The sequence below is a fragment of the Phacochoerus africanus genome, chromosome X, assembly GCF_016906955.1.
Source record: "Phacochoerus africanus isolate WHEZ1 chromosome X, ROS_Pafr_v1, whole genome shotgun sequence".
Lineage (NCBI taxonomy): Eukaryota > Metazoa > Chordata > Mammalia > Artiodactyla > Suidae > Phacochoerus > Phacochoerus africanus.
Window position 1 is genome coordinate 1,879,616 of NC_062560.1, and position 23,538 is coordinate 1,903,153.

The following is a 23,538-nucleotide window of genomic DNA, read 5'->3' on the forward strand; positions in this document are numbered from 1 at the left end:
CAGGTTTGACCCCGGGCCTCGCTCCGTGGGTTAAGGATCCAGCGTTGCCATGAGCTGTGGTGTAGATCATTGGATCCTGTGTTGCTGTGGCTGTGGTGTAGACCTGCAGGTGCAGCTCCGATTCGACCCCTAGCCTGGGAACCTCCATCCACCGCAGGTGCAGCCCAAAAACGAATAACAATGGAAACAAGGATGGATACTGACTGCAGCATCCACCTGTCTGTCTGTCTGTCTCTGGGGCACCTTGTTTTCTTAAAAGGAAGGAGAGAGGAGGAGGATGGGGGGGGTGAAGAGGCAAACTGCCCAGGTGCCCTCAAGTGACGCATGCTTCATGCTCACCGCTCCAAGAGGCTCGGCTTTATGAAACCATCCTTCTCATCCCTCCGCCTGACAGTCCAGTAAAGAAACGTGCAGAACCTCTGCTCCCAAGGATCTGACCCGGCTGGCAGCTTTACTCACATAAAATACCTCTGACGCTTTTTAGGGCCGTACTCACAGCATATGGAGGTTCCCAGGCTAGGGGTCCGATGGGAACTACAGCTGCCAGTCTACACCACAGCCACAGCCACACGGGATCCAAGCTGTGTCTTCAACCTACACCGCAGCTCATGGCAACGCCGGATCCTCAACTCACTGAGCGAGGCCAGGGATGGAACCTGCAACCTCATGGTTCCTAGTCGGATTCATTTCTGCTGCACCATGACAGGAACTCAGCATAAATGTATTTTGATTTTTTCTTTTTCTTTCTTTTCTTTTCTTTTTTTTTTTGGCTGCAGCTGAGACTTATAAACGTTCTCAGGCGAGGGATGGGATCCGTGCCACAGCAGCTGACAACGCCGGATCCTTAACCCGCTGAGCCGCCAAGGGAACTCCCCCATGACATGTTGGTGTGAAAAGAAAGGCATCACCCCCCCCCCTCCCCGATCACTGACAAAAACCCCAGAACAAAGCACAACAGCCTTTCTGATTATTCTCCGTGGCCTAGAAAAGCCTCTTTCAACAAACCAACCCCAAACCTTCCCCGAGTGATCTGAGGGTGCCTGCGAGGGCTATAGCATTAATGACACACGTCGGACAGATAACTCGGGAGTTTGTTTATTTCTAGAGCTTCTTGAACAAGAGCCAAACTTGGAAGCATTAAATAAGAAAAACAAGAACAAAAAACGCACAACCCAGGTAAGCCGCACGGCCAACCCAAGGCTTAGGAAACGAATGAGAAAGAGAGAGAGGAGGCTGACGGGGCGGGGGGCACAGGTTCTCGGGCGATCAGACAAGCCAAGGATTTCAGGACATCTGGGAGCCCGGCGGGGAGGGGGCACAGCTCTGGGGCTGTTTTTTTTTTTCCAGCCTGGGAGCAGAAAGGAGACACAATATAGAGCCAGGACCCGCGGCCCTGCTCCTAGAAGCACAGAGAGCTGGGGGGACCTGCAACAGTGATGCAAACACGGTCATTCCAGGACAACGCGCAGGTGAAGCTGCTTTCCACCACCCTTGATCTCCTGACAACATCCACAGCCAGAGACATCCAGATAAAACTCTGCCCTGGCTGGAGCCACGGGACGTCGGGAGCCACGAGCCCGAACAAAATTCCCTTCTTAAGCCTCCGGGAAGCCAGTCAGAACTGGGGCCTGAGCAAAAAGCAGCCCAAGGGCCGAGATGTCTAAAAACCATGAACCTTTCCCATCCTGGGTTTTAACGCAGGAATCAGAGACATCGCAATGGCTGAAGCAACCCACAAGGACCCCCAAAGATAAAATCACCCCTGCTAATTTTTTCTTGGCTGCACCTGCTGTGTGCAGAAATTTCCAGGCCAGGCACTGAACCCATGTCATGGCAGCAACCCAAACCACAGCAGTGACAATGCCAGATCCTTAACCCACTGTACCACCAGGGAACTCCTCCCTGGCAATAGTTTTAAATCAATGGGCCCCATGGTGCTGCGTTTAAAAAAGAAAATTCAAGAGCCCTTTACGGTAAATAATGCTGCAGAGCTGGCTGTGGGCACGATAGGATCTTTTGTATTTTAAAGCTGGGTGTTTTTTTTTGGGGGGGGGGTCTTTTTTTTTTCTCTTTCTTTTTTGGCCACCCCTCAGCATATAGACTTCCCAGGCTAGGGGATCAGATCCAAGCCACAGGTGTAACCTACACTGTAGCTGCAGCAACGCGGGATCCTTAACCCGCGGTGCAGGGCTGAGGATCAAGCCTGCGTCCTGGTGCTGCAGAGACACGGCCGATCCCATTGTGCCATGGCAGGAACTGCCTCCTTCTCTGTTTTCATCTCCAGAAAGTGAGTCCAGGGAGACCAGACCTCTTAAGCATCAGATACACCCGAATAAACCACCTCAAGACCCGTGAGCTACGGGACGTCCCGCTGTGGCATAGCAGGAACGCACCCGAGTGGTATCCGTGAGGATGTGGGTTCGATCCCTGGCCTCGCCTCAGTGGGTCAAGGATCCGGTGTTGGCATGAGCTGTGGTGTAGGCTGCAGGTGCAGCTCGGAGCCCACGTTGCAGTGGCTGTGGTGCAGACTGGCAGCTGCAGCTCCGATGGGACCCCTAGCCTGGGAACTGCGACCTTCCATACGCCGCGGGTGCAGCCCTAAAACACAACAGCACAAGACCTATGAGCGAGGAGGCTGCCTGGACTGTGAATTCAGACAAGGGGGGCAAAAACAGACTCATCAATGGCAGAGAACATAGCACCCGACCTCGCTTTTCTGTTTTTACACCCAATGGCAATGCGGGCTCCAGTTTAACATTTTCCACCATGAAACCCGTCTCTCTCGAAAAGAGGGTTTCTGGCTAATATGTGTCTCTCCCCAGCCCAGCGGCAAGGTTCCCACTGAAATTAAAATGTAAATGGGTGTTTCTTCACCGACAGAGGGCACCCATCCAGAGGGGCTGCCTCGGGGAGCAGACAGAGGGGTTTGGTCCTCCCGGGCGCCCAGGCTTCCATTCCTCTCCAATGTACCCAGACTTTCCCTGCACAAACGCCGTGGTGTGGAATTAGTGGGAAGCAAACACTCCCAGCTGGGCTTCTTCCGCGGGGGAGCTCAGCGCCTGCCATCCTACGGTCGGGCAGCGAGACATTTTTTAAGTCACTTCTTTCCCTTTGGCTGTGAAGCAAGGCACCCCCCGCCACCACCACCACCGCCGCCGCCGCCGCAGAAAAGAGAAAACAGTCTTTCCTCCAGCTTCGGGCCGCCCAAAGCCCCACCCATCTCTTTGGGGGTCACGCTAGAGTCCATCTCCAGCCTCTGGGCCCCTCGAAGCCCCCATCTCTGGCTTCTAGGCCACCGAGAGGTCCATCTCCAGCCGGTGGGTCTCTCGCGGTGCCCCTCTGTGCCCCGCAGCGCCAACGCTTCCGCTGTCACTTGGCAACGACCCCCAGGTGCGGCTCTCCTCTCCCGCGTTTCCTGCGGTCCCGGCGGCGCGCCCACCCCCCCGCGGGGGTCCCTCCTGACAGCAAAGCATCGGCCGCGGGCCGCCGGGACGCAGGTGTCCCCCGGCTACACGAAGCCGCCGTCCCGGAGGCCGAAGTAGCCGGCGTGGACGGCGTCCCCCAGCGGGAACACCTGCTCGTGGTCCAGGCCCCACTCGCCCTCGTCCTCGTCCTCCAGCTCGGGCTCCGCGGCGGCGGCGGTGGCGGCGGCGCGCGCGTTCTCGTACAGGAAGATCTGCTCGTCCACGTGCGCGGGGGCCAGGCGGTTGCGCTTGGCGTGCACCGCGTTGGCCGCGGAGCAGAAGAGGCGCTCGGGGAAGACGCGCGTGGCCGCCACGCACCAGTACTTCTGCAGCACCTTGGGCAGCACGGGGAAGAGGGCCAGGCGGTCGGACCACCACTTGAGGGGGTCCTCGTTGAGTCCCAGCACCTTCTGGGACTTGAAGTTGCTCAGCTCCTCCACCACCTGCGCGTGCCACTCCTCCTGGTCCTCCACGCCCCCCGTGGGGCAGAAGATCTCGGCCAGCATGGTGTTGATGACGCTGGTGGGCGGCGGCGTGGGCGACAGCGCCGGCTTCTTGGCCGGGGGCTCCTCGGGCATCGGGTAGGGCTTGTCCTCGGGGGCGCCGCGGTAGCTGCCGTCCTTGACCTTGTCCAGGAGCCCCTTGGCTTCCTCCACCACCCTGTTTTCCACCTGCTGCCTCTCGAAGGCCGACAGGAAGGGCAGCCGCTTGTAGCGCGGGTCCAGGAAGGTGGCCACGTTGAGAAACATGTCGATCTCGGGCGTCTCCTGGTAGGTCTTGGAGAGTTCCTTGGCAATGACCTCCTTGGCCATGCTGATCTCCTTGGAGTCCGTCTCCTTGATGGTCAGGGTGGTATTGAGCAGCATGTGCAGCAGCGGCTTCACCATGCTGATGGTCGGGTGCCTGGAGGCCGACAGCATCTCGGCCACCTGCTTGAAGGGCTGCAGCAGGTCCACCAGCCCCTCGATGCTGGCCCACTCGGCCGCCTCCAGCATCAGGTGGTGGTTGTTGCTGTCCTCCAGCAGGACGCCGGCGATGGCGAACTGCTGGTCCTTGAGTCGCTGCAGCATGGCCAGCGTGCTGCCCCACCAGGCCACCCGGTCGCTGACCAGCATGCAGGGCGCGGCGTGCTGCTGCTTCTGCTTCTCGTACAGCAGGTACATGGCCACGGTGGACTGCTGGAAGTACTCCACCAGCTTGCGGCAGCGGGCCAGCAGCGCGCCCAGCTTGGGCAGCCGGAAGGCCTGCTGGAGGCCGGCGTCGAACGTGTGCGCCAGGCAGGGCATCTGCACGGTGATGTCCAGCAGCGAGCAGGCCTTGGCGACGTCCTTGCCGCGGTCCGTGGTGGCGCCGAACACCTTGGAGCTGACGCCCCACTCGATGAAGGCCTCGTACAGGACGCGCGTGATGGTCTCGGCCGCGTTGTCCTCGGGCACCTCGAAGGTCTTGAGGCAGCGGGAGCCCAGGGCCAGGCCTTGCGGGGCGGCCCCGCCGCCGCCGCCGCCGCCGGAGAGGAAGTGTGCGGCCAGGGTCACGTAGGTCCGGTTCTGGCTGGGGCTGCGCCACAGGTCCGTGGAGACGCCGCACCACGCGGCCTCCGCCAGCTCCTTGAGCACCGCGTCACGCACGGCGCCGTAGCGCTCGGGGATGGCCTTGCTGCAGAAGAACTTGCGGCTGGGCAGCTCGTAGCGCGGCTCGGCCGTCTTCAGCAGCCCCCTGAAGGTGGGCTCGTCCACGATGGACGCGGGGTACAGCCCCTCGCAGATGAGGCCCAGGACGGCGGCCGTCAGCTCCTGCTGCTTGCGGCCCTCGTGGCCGTGCGCGCCCTTGGCGGCCAGCGGCTCCTGCGCGCTCTGCTGCGCCGCGTCGGGCTTGAGCTTGGAGAAGGCGCTGGCGAAGGCCTCGCGCATCTGCTCCGTGTTGCTCTTGACGAACTCACAGAACTCATCCGGGTGGTTCTTCTCCAGGTGGTACGAGAGGTTGGACGTGTTGCCGGAGTAGGCGATCTGCGCCATGCAGATGCGGCAGTAAATCTTCTTCCACTGCAGGATGCAGCCCTCGGCGTTGGTGTCGAAGCCGAAGTACCGCCACACCTTGCTCTTTGCGCGAGGGTGCGCCACGAGCTTGAGGTCGGCCTGCGCGCCCTCCAGGCTCTTGGCCTCCATCGCGCCGCCGCCAGCACCACCGGGGCCCCCGCCGGGCCTCCGCTCACTCGGGGTGACCTGCCGAGAAGCAGCGAGACAAACACAGCGTGAGAAGAGACGGGGGCTCGGCCGGCGGGGAGCGGGCCCGGGCGGCGCGGCTTCGGAAGCGAGGGCGCGCGGAGAGGGACCCGGGGTGGGCGCGGTGGCGCGTGGCTTTGGCAAAGCGGAGGGGACGGTCTGACAAGTGAGCGGCTCTTCCGTGCAGGTGCGTCTGAAGACACGCATGTGTTACCTTTCCCTTCTGGATCGGCTGTGGACTCCTGGTCACACTCTGTCCTCACCCGGCCGCTCTACCAAGTTCTGTGCTACGAACTCCCCCCGCCCAGCGCCAGCCAGCAGGGCTGGTTTTCCAGGTGGAGGCCGCGGTCGCAGGGGCCACGCCAGCCCAAGACCCACAGCCCGCGCCTGAAACCTCCCCGTCGGCAAGCACGCAGGTGACCCGCCACCAGGGGAAGTGGCTCAAATCGCATGAGTTAGCACAAGCCGTGGGGAACTTGGCAGAGGCAGCAAAGAAAAGCTTGTTTGAGTTTTCTGTTTTTGAATGATGCCCTTTTGACCCCAATGAGATTCCACGTTTTGTTCATCAAAAAGAACACAGATAACACGTGTTGGGGAGGGGGGAAGAAAAGGGAACCCACCTACACTGGGTGGGAACGTCATTTGGTGCAGCCACGATGGAGGACAGGATGGAGGTGCCTCAGGAAATTCAATACAGAGCGACCGTAGGGTCCAACGATCCCACCCCCAGCATCTAGCCCAATAAACCAAAAACACCGGTGTGCAAAGCTCCCTGCACCCCAATGCTCACAGCAGCACTGTCTACATTTGCCAAGACACAGAAGCAACGTAAGCGTCCACGGATAGAAGAATGGACAAAGAGGAGATGGTGCATGTGTACAGTGGAATATTACTCAGCCGTAAAGAGGAATGAAATCATGCCATTTGTAACACCACAGAGGGACCCAGAGATGATCATGCTAAGTGAAGGAAAGTCAGAGAAAGACAAGTATCGTATGATATCACTTATAGGTGGAACCTAAAATTTAAAATAAAAAACGAAGGAGTATAATAGAAACAGATTCACATTTACAGAGAAGCAGCTAGTGGGGGAGAGGGAAGGGGAGGGGCGAGAGAGGGGCGGGAGATTAAGACGCACGCACCCCCATGTACGGAAGAAGTAAGCTGCGAGCACACAGAGCACACTGGCGTCGAGCACAGGGAACCCTGCCCACGAGTCTGTGATCGTCTACGCAGGAAAAGAATCTCAAAGAGAACGCATGTGTGGACACGGATCCCTGAGTCACGCTGCTGTGCAGCAGCAAGGATCGCAGCCTTGTCAAATCAACTCGACCTCCAAAAAAACCTTTTTTAGAAAAAGAACATGCAGGACAACCCTGGGAAACAGAGGGAAAAAACACACTCAGAATCCTAAAAGAGGAGCCTGAGCATCACCCCTGATCCGGGGTAGGGGGTCTCTGACTGCTACCCCCCGCCCCCCAGGGGCCTCACAGAGGGACTCGCCCTGCCAGGCTGGCTGGCATGGCTGTTAAGCGCCAACCTGAGGCCTTTCAGGGACAGGCCCCACTCACGGGGCTGATTTACCAGGCAGGGCGGTAGCCTGGGGTCGGACAGAAGGATGGACAGATGTGACCGAGGCCGTGGGGGCACTCCGAGGGGCCACAACCCCCAGGCCACGCACTCTGCAGCCTGGCAAGGAAGGGGCACCTGGATGTGGGAAACGTGGTCCCCAAAAGTGCCAGGAAGCTGCCAGCCAGACAGTTTGCCGGTCTCAGAGCCCGCCTGATGGTGACGGTGACAGGGGGCTGGCGTTCCCTGGCTCCAGAGGGTCGGGGTCTGGCACTAAGTTTTGCCCACAAAGCAGGAAGCATCCTTAACAACGTGACTTCGTAGGGAGGCACTGCCGGGGGGCGGGGGGGGGGGGCGGTCCTCACCCTGCAGCATCACCTCCTCCGAGCTACACAGGCTTGTCAGAGCCCCAAGGACCCCTCCAGGAAGGAGCCGACACCTGCAGGACGGTTCTGAGTGTAGACACTGAAGCTGCCCTCCACTGTCTGAAGGCCACGGTCCACCCACGGCTCCGGTCAGAGTCACGGATGCAGGTTTTGTCAAAGCAGCCCCCCCCCGCCCCCCCCACCGTGCGGTCACTCTTACCCCACCGCCCCCGACCATGTCTTAAACTCGCCAAGACACTGCCAGGATCCGGAGAGGTCCCGCCTCTCCTCACACCCGTGACCCAGCCAGACGCATCAGGGGCTTCTCCCCAGCACAACGGAAGCATCACAAACCAGTGCAGAACCGGCCTCCTTCCGCCAGGCAAGAGGTCGAGAAACCAACAAAAACCAAACACAGCCCCTACACTGCCTGATCTTTGTGTGTTTTGGAGAATATTGTTATTTTTCATGGAGGGGGGAAAATCTTACTGGGAATAACATAAGTGGCTTGTTATTGTTTTTTTGTTTGTTTGTTTTTTTCTGGGCCAAGCCCACATCAAAGGGAAGGTCCCAGGCCGGGGATCGAACCTGAGTCACAGCAGCAACAACACTGGATCCTTAACCTGCTGAGCCACCAGGGAACTCCTTTATTGCCTTTTCTTTTTTTTTTTTTTGTAAAGGCCAAACCTGCAGCATACGGAGGTTCCCAGGCTAGGGGTCGAATCAGAGCTGCAGCTGCCGGTCTACACCACAGCCACAGCCATAAAGGATCCAAGCCGCATCTGCAACCTATACACCACAGCTCACGGCAACACCAGATCCTTAACCCATGGAAGGAGGCCAGGGATCAAACCTGCATCCTCACAGAGACAACATCAGGTCCTTCCTTAACCCACGGAGCCACAGTGGGAACTCCTGTTACTGTTCTTGTCAATACATGTTTTCAATTTGTTTTAATTCTGTTTAAATTTTTTAATGTAATAGACACTTAAATTTAATTCACATCTCATTTCATAGGATCCAGGTTGATACGGAAAAGGCACATAAACAGAAGCTCCTTGGGAGTGAAGGTTGTTCTTTTTTTTTAAGAGGAAAAGAAGCCTAAGTTCTCTGGTTTCATCTCCCTAAGACCACAGCCACCACCGTTCACACAACACAAAACCCCTGAGAAAGCACGTTCTCTTTATAGGGTTGGTTTTTTGTTCTTTTTTTTTAAGCCCTACAGTTCCCCTGGCCGCTCAGCAGTTACGAACCTGCCTAGTATCCATGAGGATGTGGGTTCAATCCCTGGCCTCGCTCCGTGGGTTAAGGATCCCGCATTGTTGCAGCTGTGGCGCAGGCCGGCAGCTGCAGCTCTGATTCGACCCCTAGCCTGGGAACATCCTTATGTCACTGGTGCCGCCCTTAAAAAAAAAAAAAAAAAAAATTTATTTAAAAAAATAAATAAAACCCCCGTTTGAAGACTCGCATCTGCTTTGTCAGTGGACCGGCCGACATAGGTTTGGATGGATACACAGCCCACAAGCAAAAGAACCATCTTCAGACCACGAGGCCTGCCTGCTCTCCGCAGCAGAATGTTTCAGGGAGACTTCTGGGGGCTCTGACACCTGCCCTCGAAGATGCATCCGGGTGATTTTCTGTCCTTTCCAAGACTCACTGATGCCTCCGCGAAACCTGATGTGTGAGAGACAGTCACAAATTTGTCCAGGGACTGTGGAAAGCAGAGGCCGTAACAGGAATTCTCCATCTGCTCATCACAGTGAGTTTACAACCACCGTGTCTGTAGACACGGCCTTGGAAGGAAAGGTAACATCCAGGAGAGACGTGTAACTTGCTCCTCCTCCTGCTCATAGAATCCCCGGGAACTCACACCTCACGCCTGACCCCCTGGATAAAGTGTGCAGGGTCCCCCCCCACAGAACGCCAAATCAACAGTGATAAAACGGAGGCACTCCCATTTAATCAAGCATTCCCAACAAGAGTTACATAATTGCATTAAATACACCTCAGCAGGTTTGTTTTTCCTTTTTTTTAGACACGCGTGCGGCTTATGGAAATTCCCAGGCTAGAGGCTGAATCTGAGCTGCAGCTGCCAGCCTCCACCACAGCCACAGCCACAGCCACAGCAGATCCGAGCAAATCTACAACCTGCACCGCAGCTCAGGGCCACACCGGATCCGTAACCCGCTGAGCGAGGCCAGGGATGGAACCCGCATCCTCATGGATGCTCGTCCGGTCCTTAACCCACTGAGCCACAACGGGAGCTCCATGGCAGCAGTTTTCACCCACGACAAAGACAACCAAGACCTCATACCCAGCGCCGCGCCCCACTTGATAAAAATGTGCAGGACCACCCCCTCCCCCGCACACAATGCAGACGTGACAGTGATAAAAGGGAGGCACTCCCACTTAATCGAAGAATTCACACCATAAATTCAGTAAGCGCACGAAGGCTGTGTCAGCAGGTGTCCTCCACGACAAAGATGACCCACAGCTCACCCCAAAACCGTCCACGGAGGCACAAGGAACCGAGAAAAAGGCGAGAAGGTCCTCAGATATTTCCTACCCATTCGACAGGCACGCGTAACCCAAGGAGCTTAACCAAGGCCGTTTCCTTCCCAGAAGTATTATCATTCTTATTTCGGCAGCACCGGGAGCAAGGGGAAGTTCCCGGGCCAGGGACGGAACCCTCGCCACAGCAGTGACACCCCCAGATCCTTCGCCAAGGTGCCTTTAACTCTGATACTTGATCCGAATGCTCGGCTTATCAAAGACTTTTCACAAAACTTCATGCACCTGGACCATCAAGGCTGTGGGTTGTGATCAGGTTAAAATCTCTAAAGAAGAGAACATTTCTATGTCGATTATTTTAGACTGTGTATATTTTTATGTAGACAGACTCTATAAATGATTTTTTAAAAAAGAGAAAACCTCCGATTTCTATTCTGCTATTTTTGCTTTTTAGGGCCGCACCTGCAGCATATGGAAGTCCCAGGGCTAGGGGTTGAACAGGAGCTACAGCTGTCGGCCCCTTCGCCACAGCCACACCAGATCCGAGCAGCACCTGGGACCTACCCCACAGCTCATGGCAACGCCGGATCCTTAACCCACAGATCGAGGCCAGGGACAGAACCCGCGTCCTCATGGATCCTAGTCGGATTCTTAACCCACTGAGCCGCAATAGGAACTCCAGAAAAACCTCTGAGGTTTAAAACAAAACCAAACAACCCCCAGCTACACTTCATGTGGACTGGGCCTGTTACCGCTCAGCTCCATCTGGGGCAACGTTCAATGCCTCCTTGCCAAAAGTTACGTCCAGTTAGCGCAAAAAAAAAAAAAAAAAAGGTCAAAAAGCAGAAGGACCGTGACATGTGGGACAAGGGCCACCACCGGACACTCAGGACACACGTGCCTGGCTCCCCCCAGCTCTGCAAGGATTTCTAACCCAAGAGACCACGTGGCTTGCAGAGCTGGTCCAGTTCCTCTTAAACCGAGCTGACCCTCTGCTCCAACAGGAGGAAGGCTTCACTCCGCCCACACACAGCTTGGTCCCCCGTGGGTCCGGTTACAGGCTTTTCTGCTCTTTTTCTAAATCAACAGGTGGAAACAACAAGGCAAGGCCTGGTTTGGATGCACCACAAACATGTTTTTGAGACGGGCCTTCTGGGGAATGGGGTATGGCAAGCTCCCATTCCACCCTCCACTTGCCGGGTCCCTGAGCAGGTGAACGGCCTGCCCCGAAGGGGCACGAGGCGCGCAGGGGGAGCAAAGCTGCACGGCCAGCCACCTACCATGTCCCGTGGGGCGGGGGGGCGCCACCCTTTGGGGCAATGGGGGGCCACTTGGGACAGCTTTCCAACACTGTTTACTATTTACAGGCCAAGCCTGATTTAAAAGGTGTCCTCTGTCTGTACCCCCCATCCCCCCGCCCCCGCCCCAAACCCCAGGTACTGGCTGGCTCCTTACTCTCAATTCAAGTGTGTTTTTCTTTTTACTACTGCACCTGCAGCCTATGGACATTCCCAGGCTATGGCTCGGATCCGAGCTGCAGCTGCAGCTTAGGGCCACGTCGGATCCTTAACCCACTGAGCTGTGCCAGAGATGGAACTAGATTCTCACGGAAACATCTGAAACCTCCAGCAATGAACCTGCTAAGCCAGAACAGGAACTCCAAAATAAATACCTTTTTCTTTTTTTTTTTTTTTTTTGGCCACCCGGCAGCATATGGAGGCCGGGGATCCGATCTTGGGGACCACGGCCAAAGCTGCAGCAGCGCCAGACCCCTTAACCCACTGTGCCAGGCTGGGGATCGAACCTGCCTCCCCATGAGACGCCACAATCCCGATGCGCGACAGCGGGGACTCGCTCTATTCAATTCTAATCGCTCTCAAAGCGTTTAAAAAAAAAGAAAGAAAGAAAGAGAAATCAAGTTGACAGGAAAACGAAACGCTTCTGTCACATGCACACCTGAAAGAGTTCCCTAAGTCTCCACCCCACGGGGAGGGTGGGGCGCCAAAAAAAATTATCTATCGGGACGCAGAGCTGCAGGTTTGCAAAGTGGGGCCGCAGGCACCCCCATGCGTGGGGCGGTGGAGGGATTTAAAGTATTTTTCACAGCCACAGTCAGATGCGCTTGGCCTGTTTGCACCCCAGTCTCTCAGGGGTGCCCAGGGGTGTGTGCCAGAGACAGGCGGACGGGCGGTGCCAACCGCGTGGAAACAGAAGCGGACCTCCGAGGATCTCTCACCTTAGGCCACACGCCAAAGGCGGCCACAAAGTAACACAGCACCGCACTCCCCACCGACCACTCTGTTTGGGAAGGAGTTATTGTTCATCTAAAAATAAAAAGCCACGTATGCTCGCAGAGCCTGGCGTTATCCTGCTTCCCTTGCAAATCAGGGCAGACAGGAACGCTCCGGGTCTGCGGCTGAAGTCCCAGGCGCGCCAACGGGAGCCGACGCGGCCCCGGCCACACCGCGCCTCGCGGGGCCCCCAGCAGCGCTCGGAGCGCGAACCGGTCCCGACACCGGAAAGTTTGGGGTCGCAGACGCCGCGGGCGCAGGTCGCTAAGGCCGCAGAAGCAAGGTGCCCCTGAAGCGAAGGGCCCTGCCCCGGAGGCCCCCCCCCCGGGCCCCGCGCGCCCCCCGGAGCCCGTCCTACCTGACCCTGCGCGGAGGCCGGGCCCTCGGCGCGCCCTCCTCCCTCCGGGCGGGGAGCTGCGGGGCAGGCGCGCGGGACCCTGGGGACCCCGAGACCCTGGCCCGGCCCGGCTGGGTGGGTAGGGGCGCGCGACACCCGCAGGAGACCCCGGGCTCGGGCGCGCGGGGAGGAGCGGCGGGCGGGACGACCCGCCCTCCACCCCCGCGGCTGCCCGGCCCTGCTTCCGGGAGCGCCCGGCGCCGCGCGCGGGCCCAGGCCGCGGTCAAGGGCACGCGGGGCCCGGGCGCGCCCCTCCCCCGCGCCGCCCCCGCCCCGGGGACTGCGCCCCGCGAGGGACGCACCGCCTGGGCCCGGAGCCGCCGCCGCCATCGCCGCCGCCGCCGCCGCGAGCCCCCCCTCCGGCCCCGCGCCCCGACCCCCGGCCGCCCGCCCGCCCCCGGCCGCTGACCTGGCTCCGCGAAGCCCCCGCGGCAGCGGCGCAGCAGCTGCGCCAGGATCACCGCCGCGCCCGCCGCGTAGACCCGCAGGGCCGCCCGCGCCGCAGACAAAGGCGACATGGCTGCCCGGCCGCCGCTTCCGCGCCGCCCGCGGGACTCGGCGCTCGCCCGGCCGGACGGCGGAAACGCGCCCGCAGCGGCCCGCCCCCCGCGCCCGCGCGCCCGCCCGCCGGCCCGCCGGCCCCGCGCCGACCCCCGCCCTTGCCTGACCCGCGACCCCGGCCCCCCACCCAAACTGCAGACCCCAGGGACCCCCGCTCGGACCCCGACCCCGTCTGACCCGGGACCCCCAAACTCCCTTCAGGATCATGGGCCCCAGGAACCCCCCCAGACCCCCGTCCCCCACCCAAACTGCAGACCCCAGGGACGCCCGCTCTAACCCCTGACCCCGCCTGACCCGGGACCCCCCAAACTCCCTTCAGGATCATGGGCCCCAGGAACCCCCCCCCGACCCCCGTCCCCCACCCAAACTGCAGACCCCAGGGACGCCCGCTCTAACCCCTGACCCCGCCTGACCCGGGACCCCCAAACTCCCTTCAGGATCATGGGCCCCAGGAACCCCCCCCAGACCCCCGTCCCCCACCCAAACTGCAGACCCCAGGGACGCCCGCTCTAACCCCTGACCCCGCCTGACCCGGGACCCCCAGACTCCCTCCAGGATCATGGACCCCAGGGACCCCCCCAGACCCCCGACCCCCACCCAAACTGAGGACCACAGTAGCCCCCGCTCGGACCCTGGAGCCCGGCTGACCAGGACCCCAGACCCCAGAGACCCCCCCAGATCCCCCCTCCAGGACCACGGACCCCAGGGACCCCCCCTCCACTCCCAGACCGCGGAACCCCACCCAAACTGCGGACCCCAGGGGGTCCTGCTCTGAACCCGAACCCTGCCTGACCTGGGACCCCACACCCCCACTAAGACCACAGACCCCCAGGGACCCCCCCCCAGACCCCCACCCAAACTGTGGACGCCAGGGAACCCCCCTCCAACTCTGCCTGACCCGGGACCCCAGACCCCCTCCAGCACCATGGACCCCAGAGACCCCCTTCCCAGACCCCCACCCAAACTACAGACCCCAGGGACCCCTGCTTGTCTGTCAGTGCCCCCCCCAGACCCAAGGACCCAGCCCGGACCATGACTCCTGCCTGGATCCTGGGATCCCATCTGACCCCAGACCCCAGGGTTCCCCCTCCTGGACCCCAGGACACAGAACTATGGACCCCCCCCACCCAGATCATGTGCCCCTGTGCTGACAGGAGACCCAGGGAAGCCCTGCCCACACCTTGAGCCCCCACACAGACCCCAGGACCACCACTCAGATCCACCCTGGGACTACAGACCCCTGGTCCAGGGACCCCACCGGGACTGCAGGCCGCCCCTGCGCCAGAGACCCTACCCTGACATCAACCCAACCCAGCCCCCTAACTCCTGCCTTGGGCCCACCCCACCCTCGTGACCCCAAGACCCACCTTGGACCCCAAACCCACTCTTTAGACCATGGACTCCCACCCAGACTGCCCAGCCCCACATAGACTTGGAACCTGTGGGGACAGTGGGACCCCTCACAGCCCCTCTCCCCTACCCCAGCAGAACCCCACGGTGGCCAGGACTCCTGGTCCCTACTGGGGCCGATGAACCCCCACCCAGATCCCAGCCAGGAGACCCCCACCCCATTTTGCCCCACAGTTCCCTCCCATCCATATCCCCAATAAGACCCCACACAGACCCCCTACCTAGAAACATAGAAATCCTAAACCTGGCAACCCAGACCCCACAAGGACCTCAATGCCCACCAGGACCCTGTGCCCACATCCACCTACCCCTCCACTTGTCAGGTGCACCCAGCAGAGCTTCAGGGAATCACCAAAGCTGGCGCCCTTCTCCCAGCCCTAAAGGGTTTTTCTCACAAGAGCTCCTGGTGTGGCCACAGTGTCACAGTCAGGAACTGGAAGCAGGTGGCTACCAGGGAGCAGTGGGGGGCGTGGACCTGTCCCTGGGTGTTTGTCCAAAAAAAAAGGCCCACGGAGAGCATATTGTCACCGAGGCAAAGCCACGCCAGCTGACTCTCCTCTTGCCCAGCCTCCCCCAAGCGGGTGTGTTTTAATGTGTCTCCTGGAGCTGTGACCAGAGGGCCTGAGGCTTCAGCAGATGCTTCCAGCCATGGTTGTGCACTCAGGGGGCCTGGAACTCCTTAGAAAGTTGACGCTCTTCTCCAAATGCATTTGGTTTTTATCGCACCTGTAATAAATCACCCCACAGGTAGCAGCTCAGAACAACGCAGAGGTGGGATCTCCCTGCCCTGAAGGTGGGACATCCCGCCTGTGGGCTCTGCTGGGTGTCCAGCTCAAGGTCAGTGAAGGTCAAAAACGAGATGTCCACCCCCACCCCGGGCTCCTGCAAGAGTGACTGGAGAATCTGGTTCCTTCGGTTGGAGGGCTGGGGGCAGAAGGGGACCCCATGCTCTGGTCCCAGCAGGTGCCTGGGCGTCTTGTCCTCTGTATCTCTCCATCTCCCCTTCCTCCCATCTGTCCCGCTTCCAGTGGGCAAAAGAATATAATGATAACGAAAAAAGTTCAAAAACAAAAAGAGCAAAAAGAAAAAAGAATATGATGATATAAATGATGCATGCAGCCTTGAAAATGAGCCTTTTGGATTTAGCACCGTTGTAAAATATACTTTTGAATAGATTTTATGGAAGGGGGAGAGGTGCCCCTAGGGGAGTCCTCAGGAGGCCAGATCCTCAAAGCATCATGCAGAGCGGTCAGTTGCTAGTGGCCCCTGACACTAGAAAAGGGCTTCAGGGATGCTGGCCACGTTCTAAAATACAGCCACGTTGGTCCTCAGAGAGCCTTGTTTTGGGAAAGAGCATCTTTGTGGTTCAAGGTCACCCTCCCCACAACAGCCCGTGGTAATTCACTGCCTCCCTCCCACCTGAATCTCCTTGTGATGCGGAAGCCCCACGGCAGCCTCCCTGCCACAGCAGGTACACGAACCACACCAGCCGCTTCAGTTTCACTCCTCTCCCATTCCTGGTGCTAACCCTGTTCCCGTGCAAAAAGTGGGCTCCCCGTGAATAACCACGGACTCCGCCCGTGCAAACCGTGCTGGTGTAATTCCCTAGAATGCCCCCGTGGGTCTTAGCTGGGCCTCCCACGATTCAAGGATGCTGGCCGTGTTCTAAACCACGGCCACGTTGGCTCTCAGAGGGCTTCGTTTCGGTACGGAACATCTTCAGGGTTCTTTTCAATCTATTTCAGCGTTAAATGCCTCCCTTACCGGGACCCTGGCTGGGCATCTGCAGGTGTGTGTAGACAGATGTGTCTCTCTAAATTCGCTTAAAAGTCTGCTCGGTGTGTGATGGGTGGCCCCAAGGGAGTTGAGAAACGAGGAGGGTTAATGATGCTGAACTGAATTATCCGAGGTCCAGCTGCTATGACGCCTCAGCATCTGGAACCCCCTCCCCCCCCCCCACACACACACACATTTAAGGCGCCTAAGAACAACTCCGAACATCGCTGAACACATCCTTGTCACGCAGAGTGATACGTTAATGACAAAAGCATCACCCTTTTCTGTCCTTCTCCGCATGTACCCAAGATGATGTCGTGAGAACCACGGACCCGCCAGGCGTCTCCCATCCACAAGTCCTTATCATGGGGGCACCTCCTGGATAATTGTGTTTTCCAACACACGCCTGGGACAGCACGCGTGTTCGCAGCGTGACATCCCAAAGTTGTCCCCAGCGTCCAGGAGATCCCCCGGGTTCGTGACGACGGCATTGCTGGGCTACGTCCTGTTCAAGGTCTTCCTTCGTTCCCACCGGAGACCTGGACCAGGAAATCAGCGTTGCTTAGCCCACATGGCTTTCCTCTTCAAGTCTTCGGGACAGGCGCTCTCTTGCCTTTTATCTATTTTCCTTTTACCTCCAAGAAGTGGGGTTGGGGGGAGCGGGGATCCTGGGTCACCAGGTCAGACCAGGACCCCCTGCTCCATCATAAACAGGTGCCCAGGTCTTGTGAGCTTGGGCATCTTGTGGCGCTCAGATCCATCACTCCTGCCGTTAACCTTCATCCTTCATCTTGGATGCTGTGGTGGGTTGGGTTGTGTCCCCCTAAAAGATTCGTCCCAGTCCTAACCTGTGACACCTGTGAATGGAAACTTATCTGGAAATGGGGTGCTTGCACATGTCGTCGGGTTCTGATGGGTGGTCCCCAATCCAGGGACTGGTGTCTTGAGAAGACCAGGGGATTCCAGGACATGGACCCAGAGGATGGAAGGCAGTTGGAAGTGATACCTCTGCGAACCATGGATAGACAGCAGCTCTGCTTCCCCCCCCCAAAAAAAAAGAAGAACTGCGAGAGAGGCTAGAACAGATTCCCTCATGGGAACCAGCCCTGCTCCCACCTTACGCTCAGACTTCTGGCCTCCAAAACGAGGCAAGGACACATTTCTGCAGGTTAAGACCCCCGTAGTCTGGGGTGCGTGGTCCCCAAAGCCCCGGGAGCCCAATCAGATGGTGAAGAACATTTGTTCCTGAAAGGACCCCCCCCCCAACCACAGCTTTGAGTCCTCGCATCCTTACCTTGAGGGTCTCGTCAGGCCCCTGGAGCCCCGCAGGCACCAGAATAGGTCCACAGGCCTCCAGATCACATCGTATAGACGTGGCTTCCGTCACCACCATCCCTGAGCCTGAGTCTCCTCCAGGCCCTGGGTGTCCAGCTTTGTGGGGTCCCACAAGTTCAGCGCCTGGCAGAAGGTAGAGAAATAAGCAGGTGCACAGGGCTCCGCGAAGGTGGCCGGTGCCCCGTGGCTCCCTTTCCAGCAGGACACGGATCTGTGGCCTGTATGTGGACGTCTTGGTGGATGTAAGCGCCAACTATGAGATGGAGACATTCCTAGTCCAAGCTGGTGTGAAGGGCGGGGCCAGAGATCATAGGTTATTAGCGAGTGAACAATGGGGGATGCGTGTGTGCGTGTGTGCGTGCGTGTGTGTGTGTGTGTGTGTGTCTGCAGTGGGGGGCTGGGGGGATCGGGGTTTATAGGTTTGCCTTTGCATCATTATAATAAATCGTGAGATGGAGTGCTCCCTGCGATGGAATACAGAGCTCATAAAATCCCTTAGCCCATCAGCAGACAAACGGATAAACAGCCTGGGGTCCATGCACACAGGGGACTACGACGCAGACATGAAAAGGAGGGAAGCCTGGACACAGGCTGCCACGAGGATGGACCTTGAACCCACGATGCCCAGGAGAGAAGCCAGAGCCAGAAGGACACACAGTGTGAGATTCCATGGATCAGAAACATCCAGAACCGGGACATTCACAGACGCAGAAGAGTGATTAGGGGCTGGAGGGAGGGGAAAAGGGGAGTGACTACAAATGGGTCCAAGGTCTCCTTTTGGGGGGATAAAAAGGTCCTGACCCTAGATTAGTGACGAGGATCCAACCGTCATGATGAGACTTGACGCCACTGACGTGTTCTGTCTACGATGGTTCCTCTTACCTTCCGTGAACGCTCCCGCAATTTAAAAAGTACTCAGGCGTTCGCATTGTGGCTCAGTGGGAAACGAACCCGACGCGTATCCACGAGGGCTCAGGTTTGATCCCTGGCCTCGCTCCGTGGGTTAAGGATCCGGCGTTGGCGTGAGCTGTGGTATAGGTCGCAGAGGCGGCTTGGATCTGGTGTTGCTGTGGCTGTGGTGTAGGCTGGCAGCTCCTGCTCCCATTTGACTCCTAGCCTGGGAACGTCCATATGTTGCAGGTGTAGGCCCTAAAAAAGAAAAAAAAATTCAAATTGAATAAATAAAAATAACTTTTAAAAAGCAATCGAACCACAAAGCCATTGGAAGAGAAGGCATTTTTTCCCCACACCATGGGGCATCTAAGCCTGGCCACCATATGTGTTCTTGAGCCAGTCTGTCATCAGTGATCGTAAGGGAGGGAAAAAGCAGACAGTTATCAGACAAGAAGAGTAACAAAAAAAGATAAGGTATCAATTACCAAGAATCCCAGGGCTGTTTCAGTGGTAAAGATGAGCCTGCAACCCTCTCTCGGCTGTTTTCCAGAACCGAACCCTCCCAGGCGCTTGGTCACAGGATCCGGTGGAACCTGACGGATGATGCTATGACCTTTCCTGACCCTCATGATTTTAATCCACTGAAGGCTGGACTCTGTCGACGTTGGCCCCAGGTCTAGGTTGCATTCTCCTCTGCTCAAGCCCCTTCATGAATATGTATGAACCTCCCAGTCCCCTCATGAATATGCATGCACCCTTAGCTCAAAGCTTCTCTAATTTCTGTTCCGGGAGAGACGCAGCCTTGGAAAAGATTCCCGGTATTTTTTTCTTATGTGCTGCAAGGAATCGGTCCTTCCTTTGATCTTTGTCTTGGTTGTGCCTGTGGGCTCCACACCCACCCAGAGGTGAGCCCAGTTTTGGGGGGCAAGGGAACTTTCAGGGGTTGACCTGGACCCTGCTAGCCTTCAGCGGTGAAGATCTCAGAGGTTTAGTGGAGGACGGAAGCTTCTGGGGAGGCCTAGGAGTTTTTGCATTGTTCCTAAGCCTCCAACTTTCTGACCGGGGAGAGACAGCAGTGAGTGAGGGCTTGAAGCAAGATGCTCATTCCCTGCTCAGGAATGGAACCTGGGCCGCCCCGGTGAAAACCAGGAACGTAGCTACTAGACCAGCTGGAGGCTGACAGCAGCATTGCCCTGATTCTTGCCCCCTGTTGAAAGCAAGCATGTTTCAAGGAGGCAGAGACTTGAAACAGGTACACAGTGTATCGTTAGAGACACAGTACCACCTGTGGGAGCGGACGCGGGGAAGTAGTTTATGCATCTAGGGCAGAAGCAGAGCAGCCACACGCACCCAGAGGAGGAGTGAGGGTGAGGGCTCTCTCTGTGCACATGGAGCTGGGGGCTCCCTAACCCCGAGGATGGGGGTACGTGACCTCTTTGTCCTCTCCAAGCAGGGCTCAGCCCCTCTTCTGATCCTATTATCAGCATTGTTTAACAAGTGCACGGAAGACAAGTACCAGTTCTTTGCCTTGTGCCTGCTGTTATTTCTGTCTTGAAGTACAGACAGGTGCTTGGTTGTAAATGCCTAGCCTGGAGCCCAGCTATCTCCCACCTCAAAACGTGGAAAGAAGAGTTTCGTTGCAGGAGTTCCCATCCGGGTGCAGTGGAAACCAATCCAACTAGGAACCATGAGGTTGCAGGTTCGATCCCTGGCCTTGCTCTGTGGGTTAAGGACCAGGAGCTTCCATGAGCTGTGGTGCAGGTCCCAGATGTGGCTCAGATCTGGCGTGGCTGTGGCTGTGGCGTAGGCCTTAGAGCACCTACGTGATAAGTCCAGCTCCAGCGTGATGCAGGAGGGGGGCCTCGGGATGTGCCGTGGCAGCCTGACCTCTGGAGAAGACGGAGATCAAGATCATTGTCACAGGCAGGTCCCCAGCTCCCAGGGCTGGCCCCAGAGGCCGTGACCTGGGCGTTAGCAGGAGTCCTTGCTGTGAGGGGCAGGCCCTGTCCTCCTGGCAGTACCCCTGCATGCTTACACGTGGTCCCTCCTGGAGAGCTGGGTTCTCTTTCCCCAGGGCCCACCACACCCTCCCTGCTTATAGGGACAAGCGTCCCTGTGCAGTATCCCCTTTCCTAGGGGGCGTTCGGGGAAGGGAGTTGAGGTGGCTGTGAGCTACCCAGGGAACCTACCCCTTCCATAGCCCAGGGTGGCGTGTCCTGGAATTTTCCCACCGGGGCGCTTTGTATCATCACCTCCGTGAGACACTCCTTGCAAAACGCCCGACCGTGAACGCTGTGAAGTTGTTTCTGTTTGGGGCCTTTTGGGGTCCTTTCTGGAAGCAGCTGTGATCGTGTGGACGCCCACGGGGGTGTGCAGACAATAATGTGGGTCTCCGGGGAAGAACAAGAGGGGGTGTCTTTGAAATCTGCTTCTAAATCCGCCACCCTCTTTATCTTCTGCCGTCGTGACGGGCAGACAAAGAAGGCAGGTGCAGCTGGGTGGCTCCGGGTGACACCGTGCCTGTGTCTTTCTCCAAAGCTGTTCCCGAGCCGCCGAGCAGCCCTGGCTGCCCCCAAGCCCTCATAAGACTCTCGCCTACGTGTTCATTTCAAGGGTGACGTCCGTCGCCCGCGATGCTTTCCCATTAGTGTTTCAGCCTCACTGTGGTTTCCAAAGTCAAGTTTCAATTCTTTCTTCTTTTTTTAGGGCCATATCCACTGCATATGGAGGGTCCCAGGCTAGGGGCTGAGTCAGAGCTACAGCGGCAGGCCTACACCACAGCCCCAGCCATGCCAGATCCGAGCCTCGTCTGAGACCTACACCACAGCTCATGGCAATGCCAGATCCTTAACCCACTGAGTGAGGCCAGGAATCGAACCCACATCCTCATGGATACGAGCTGGGTTTGTTGCCATGAGTCACAGTAGGAACTCCATGATCTTGCTTTCTGATGCCACAATGGGTTGGCATTGGGTCCTGAGGCGGCAGGTGTGAGCGTCTGTTGGAGGAGGGGGGCGCAAGGCAGAGAAGAGGGGGGTGGACACAGCAGTCGTGGAAGAGTTTATCAAAAAGGGTGGTATACAGAGGTGTCTCGGGAGTTGGGGGGAGCTCCCAGGGTTGGGAACCAGGTGAGCCTGCCCCACCTCGGGCAGTGGTGGCTGATGGAAGGGACAGCCCCTGGACGCAGCAAAGGACAGCTAAGTGGACATGGCCTGTGGCCAGCAGCCATGGCTGTGGGTAAGAGAAGGAAGTCCGTGTGTCATGGGGCTGCATGGGGAAGGCAGGAGGATGATGCCCCCTCCAACCTTGCCTGGGGACCCCAAACAGTGGCCATAGGGCCATGAACCCTGTGAGGGCGTCCAGGGGGTCACCCCCCCCCCGCCCCTCCATGGGTGGAGAAGCCTAGAGATGGGGCTGGACAAACAGCGGGAAGGGATTGAGCACAAGCGTTAGAGCAAAGGGACCGTGTATGTTTGGGGAGATTTGTCAAGTTCTTGGATCATTTAATCAGTTTAAGGTGGGAAGGAAGAAAGGAAGGGAAAAAGGAAGGAAGGAAAGAAAAGGAGAGAGGGAGGGAAGGATGTAATAAAAGCTGGAAAAGGTATGGATTCAGCCAGGCCACAGCATCTCTTTCCAATTAAACTCAACCAAAGCCTTGAGATGGTTCATCTCCATTTATCATGAAGGATCAGCTTAAAACCACTGCCAATGTGTCTGCTGTCTCCTCCACCAGGACCCTCCGCTAGGGTGTTTCGTGCATGGGGGTTCCCCAAGGCACACACCTCGGTTTGGACTGTGCCATGTCTGAGTTCCCTGTGGGCACCCCCACCTGGCTGGACGTCCCCTCCAGCATCCTAGAACAGCCGTGACTCACCCTCCAGCCCATGACGAAACCACGTGGTACCCGGCTGGATTGGCTTTCTTTATTTCATACCAGTGTAGGAAGGCTTAACTGATATTCCGGTAAGTGGATGTTGCATTTTTAAAAATATTCTAAGCTGTGTTCTTTCCTAAAAAAAAAAAAAATGTCTAAGGATGGTTACGTCCTTGAGAAAATGTGTTCGTGGCCCACAGAGTCTCTGTTTACCAAAATATCCTGCGACGCACAGGACTGGGGCAGATGGGTGTATCTGGGTGACACGCTCCAGAGGTCCCTAGAGAGTGTTAATGGATTGATCTTTCATCTGGGAGAGGGCAGGTAACAGTCACAGCTATTAAAAAAAAAATACTAAAATGCCTCGTGCAGATTATAAAAGGCATTTTCAGGAGACTGTGGCTTGCAATCCCAGGCAGGATCCGTGACCTTGATGGATTACGGTCCTTTTAAATATTCATGCGTGGGGGAGGGGGGATGGACTGGGACTCCGGCATTCGAGGATGCACACTAGTATGTAGAGGATGCATGAACAACCCACGGTCCAACACAGGGACCTCTCTTCAATATCCCATCATAAACCATCATGAACAAAGACGTGAAAAAGAATGTATCTGTGTGTATAACCGAGTCACTTTGTTGCCCAGCAGAAAGGAATGCGACATTGTAAATCAGCTCTCATAAAAAGGAAGGCTTAAAACACTTTGACATAAATGTTCGACCACTCATTCATTCTCTGAGGATGTCTTCGCGACAAATGGCCCCAGGACTTTCGTCAGACCGCAGGATGAGCGTGAGGAGAGCAACACCTGTTGATTCCCGCATGGCACAGACTTCAGTCGACTCAACCAATTTCACCATTTTTAGAA

General features: G+C 57.5%; 2 protein-coding genes across 6 annotated transcripts in view; both read right to left on the reverse strand.

The window, feature by feature from the left end:
- The window catches only part of DHRSX (dehydrogenase/reductase X-linked), a 230,868-nt gene extending 217,511 nt beyond the window's left edge, over nt 1–13,357 (reverse strand). For all 4 annotated transcript variants that reach the window (XR_007132866.1, XR_007132865.1, XM_047765372.1 and 1 more), the window contains exon 1: nt 13,229–13,357. Coding sequence is in view for 2 of the 4 variants with exons in the window: in XM_047765372.1 (XP_047621328.1) it covers nt 13,229–13,337 (109 nt within the window). In the remaining 2 variants the exon portion in view is untranslated. The remainder of the gene's footprint in view (nt 1–13,228) is intronic.
- On the reverse strand, nt 2,697–13,357 carry ZBED1 (zinc finger BED-type containing 1). 2 transcript variants are annotated; one of them, XM_047765369.1, is made up of 2 exons: nt 13,229–13,357; nt 2,697–5,686 (listed from the first exon to the last, which is right to left on the reverse strand). In XM_047765369.1, exon 2 carries the CDS (start codon nt 5,627–5,629, stop codon nt 3,509–3,511), a length of 2,121 nt encoding a protein of 706 aa, XP_047621325.1. In that variant the 5' UTR covers nt 5,630–5,686; nt 13,229–13,357; the 3' UTR covers nt 2,697–3,508. The 2 variants fall into 2 exon arrangements, with proteins under 2 accessions (XP_047621325.1, XP_047621326.1); XM_047765370.1 differs by lacking the exon at nt 13,229–13,357 and adding an exon at nt 12,781–12,982.
- Nucleotides 13,358–23,538: the final 10,181 nt, after the last annotated feature.

Coding starts and splice junctions, on each gene's coding strand:
- ZBED1 (XM_047765369.1), bottom strand. CDS start 5,629: ATGGAGGCCAAGAGCCTGGAGGGCGCGCAGGCCGACCTCAAGCTCGTG.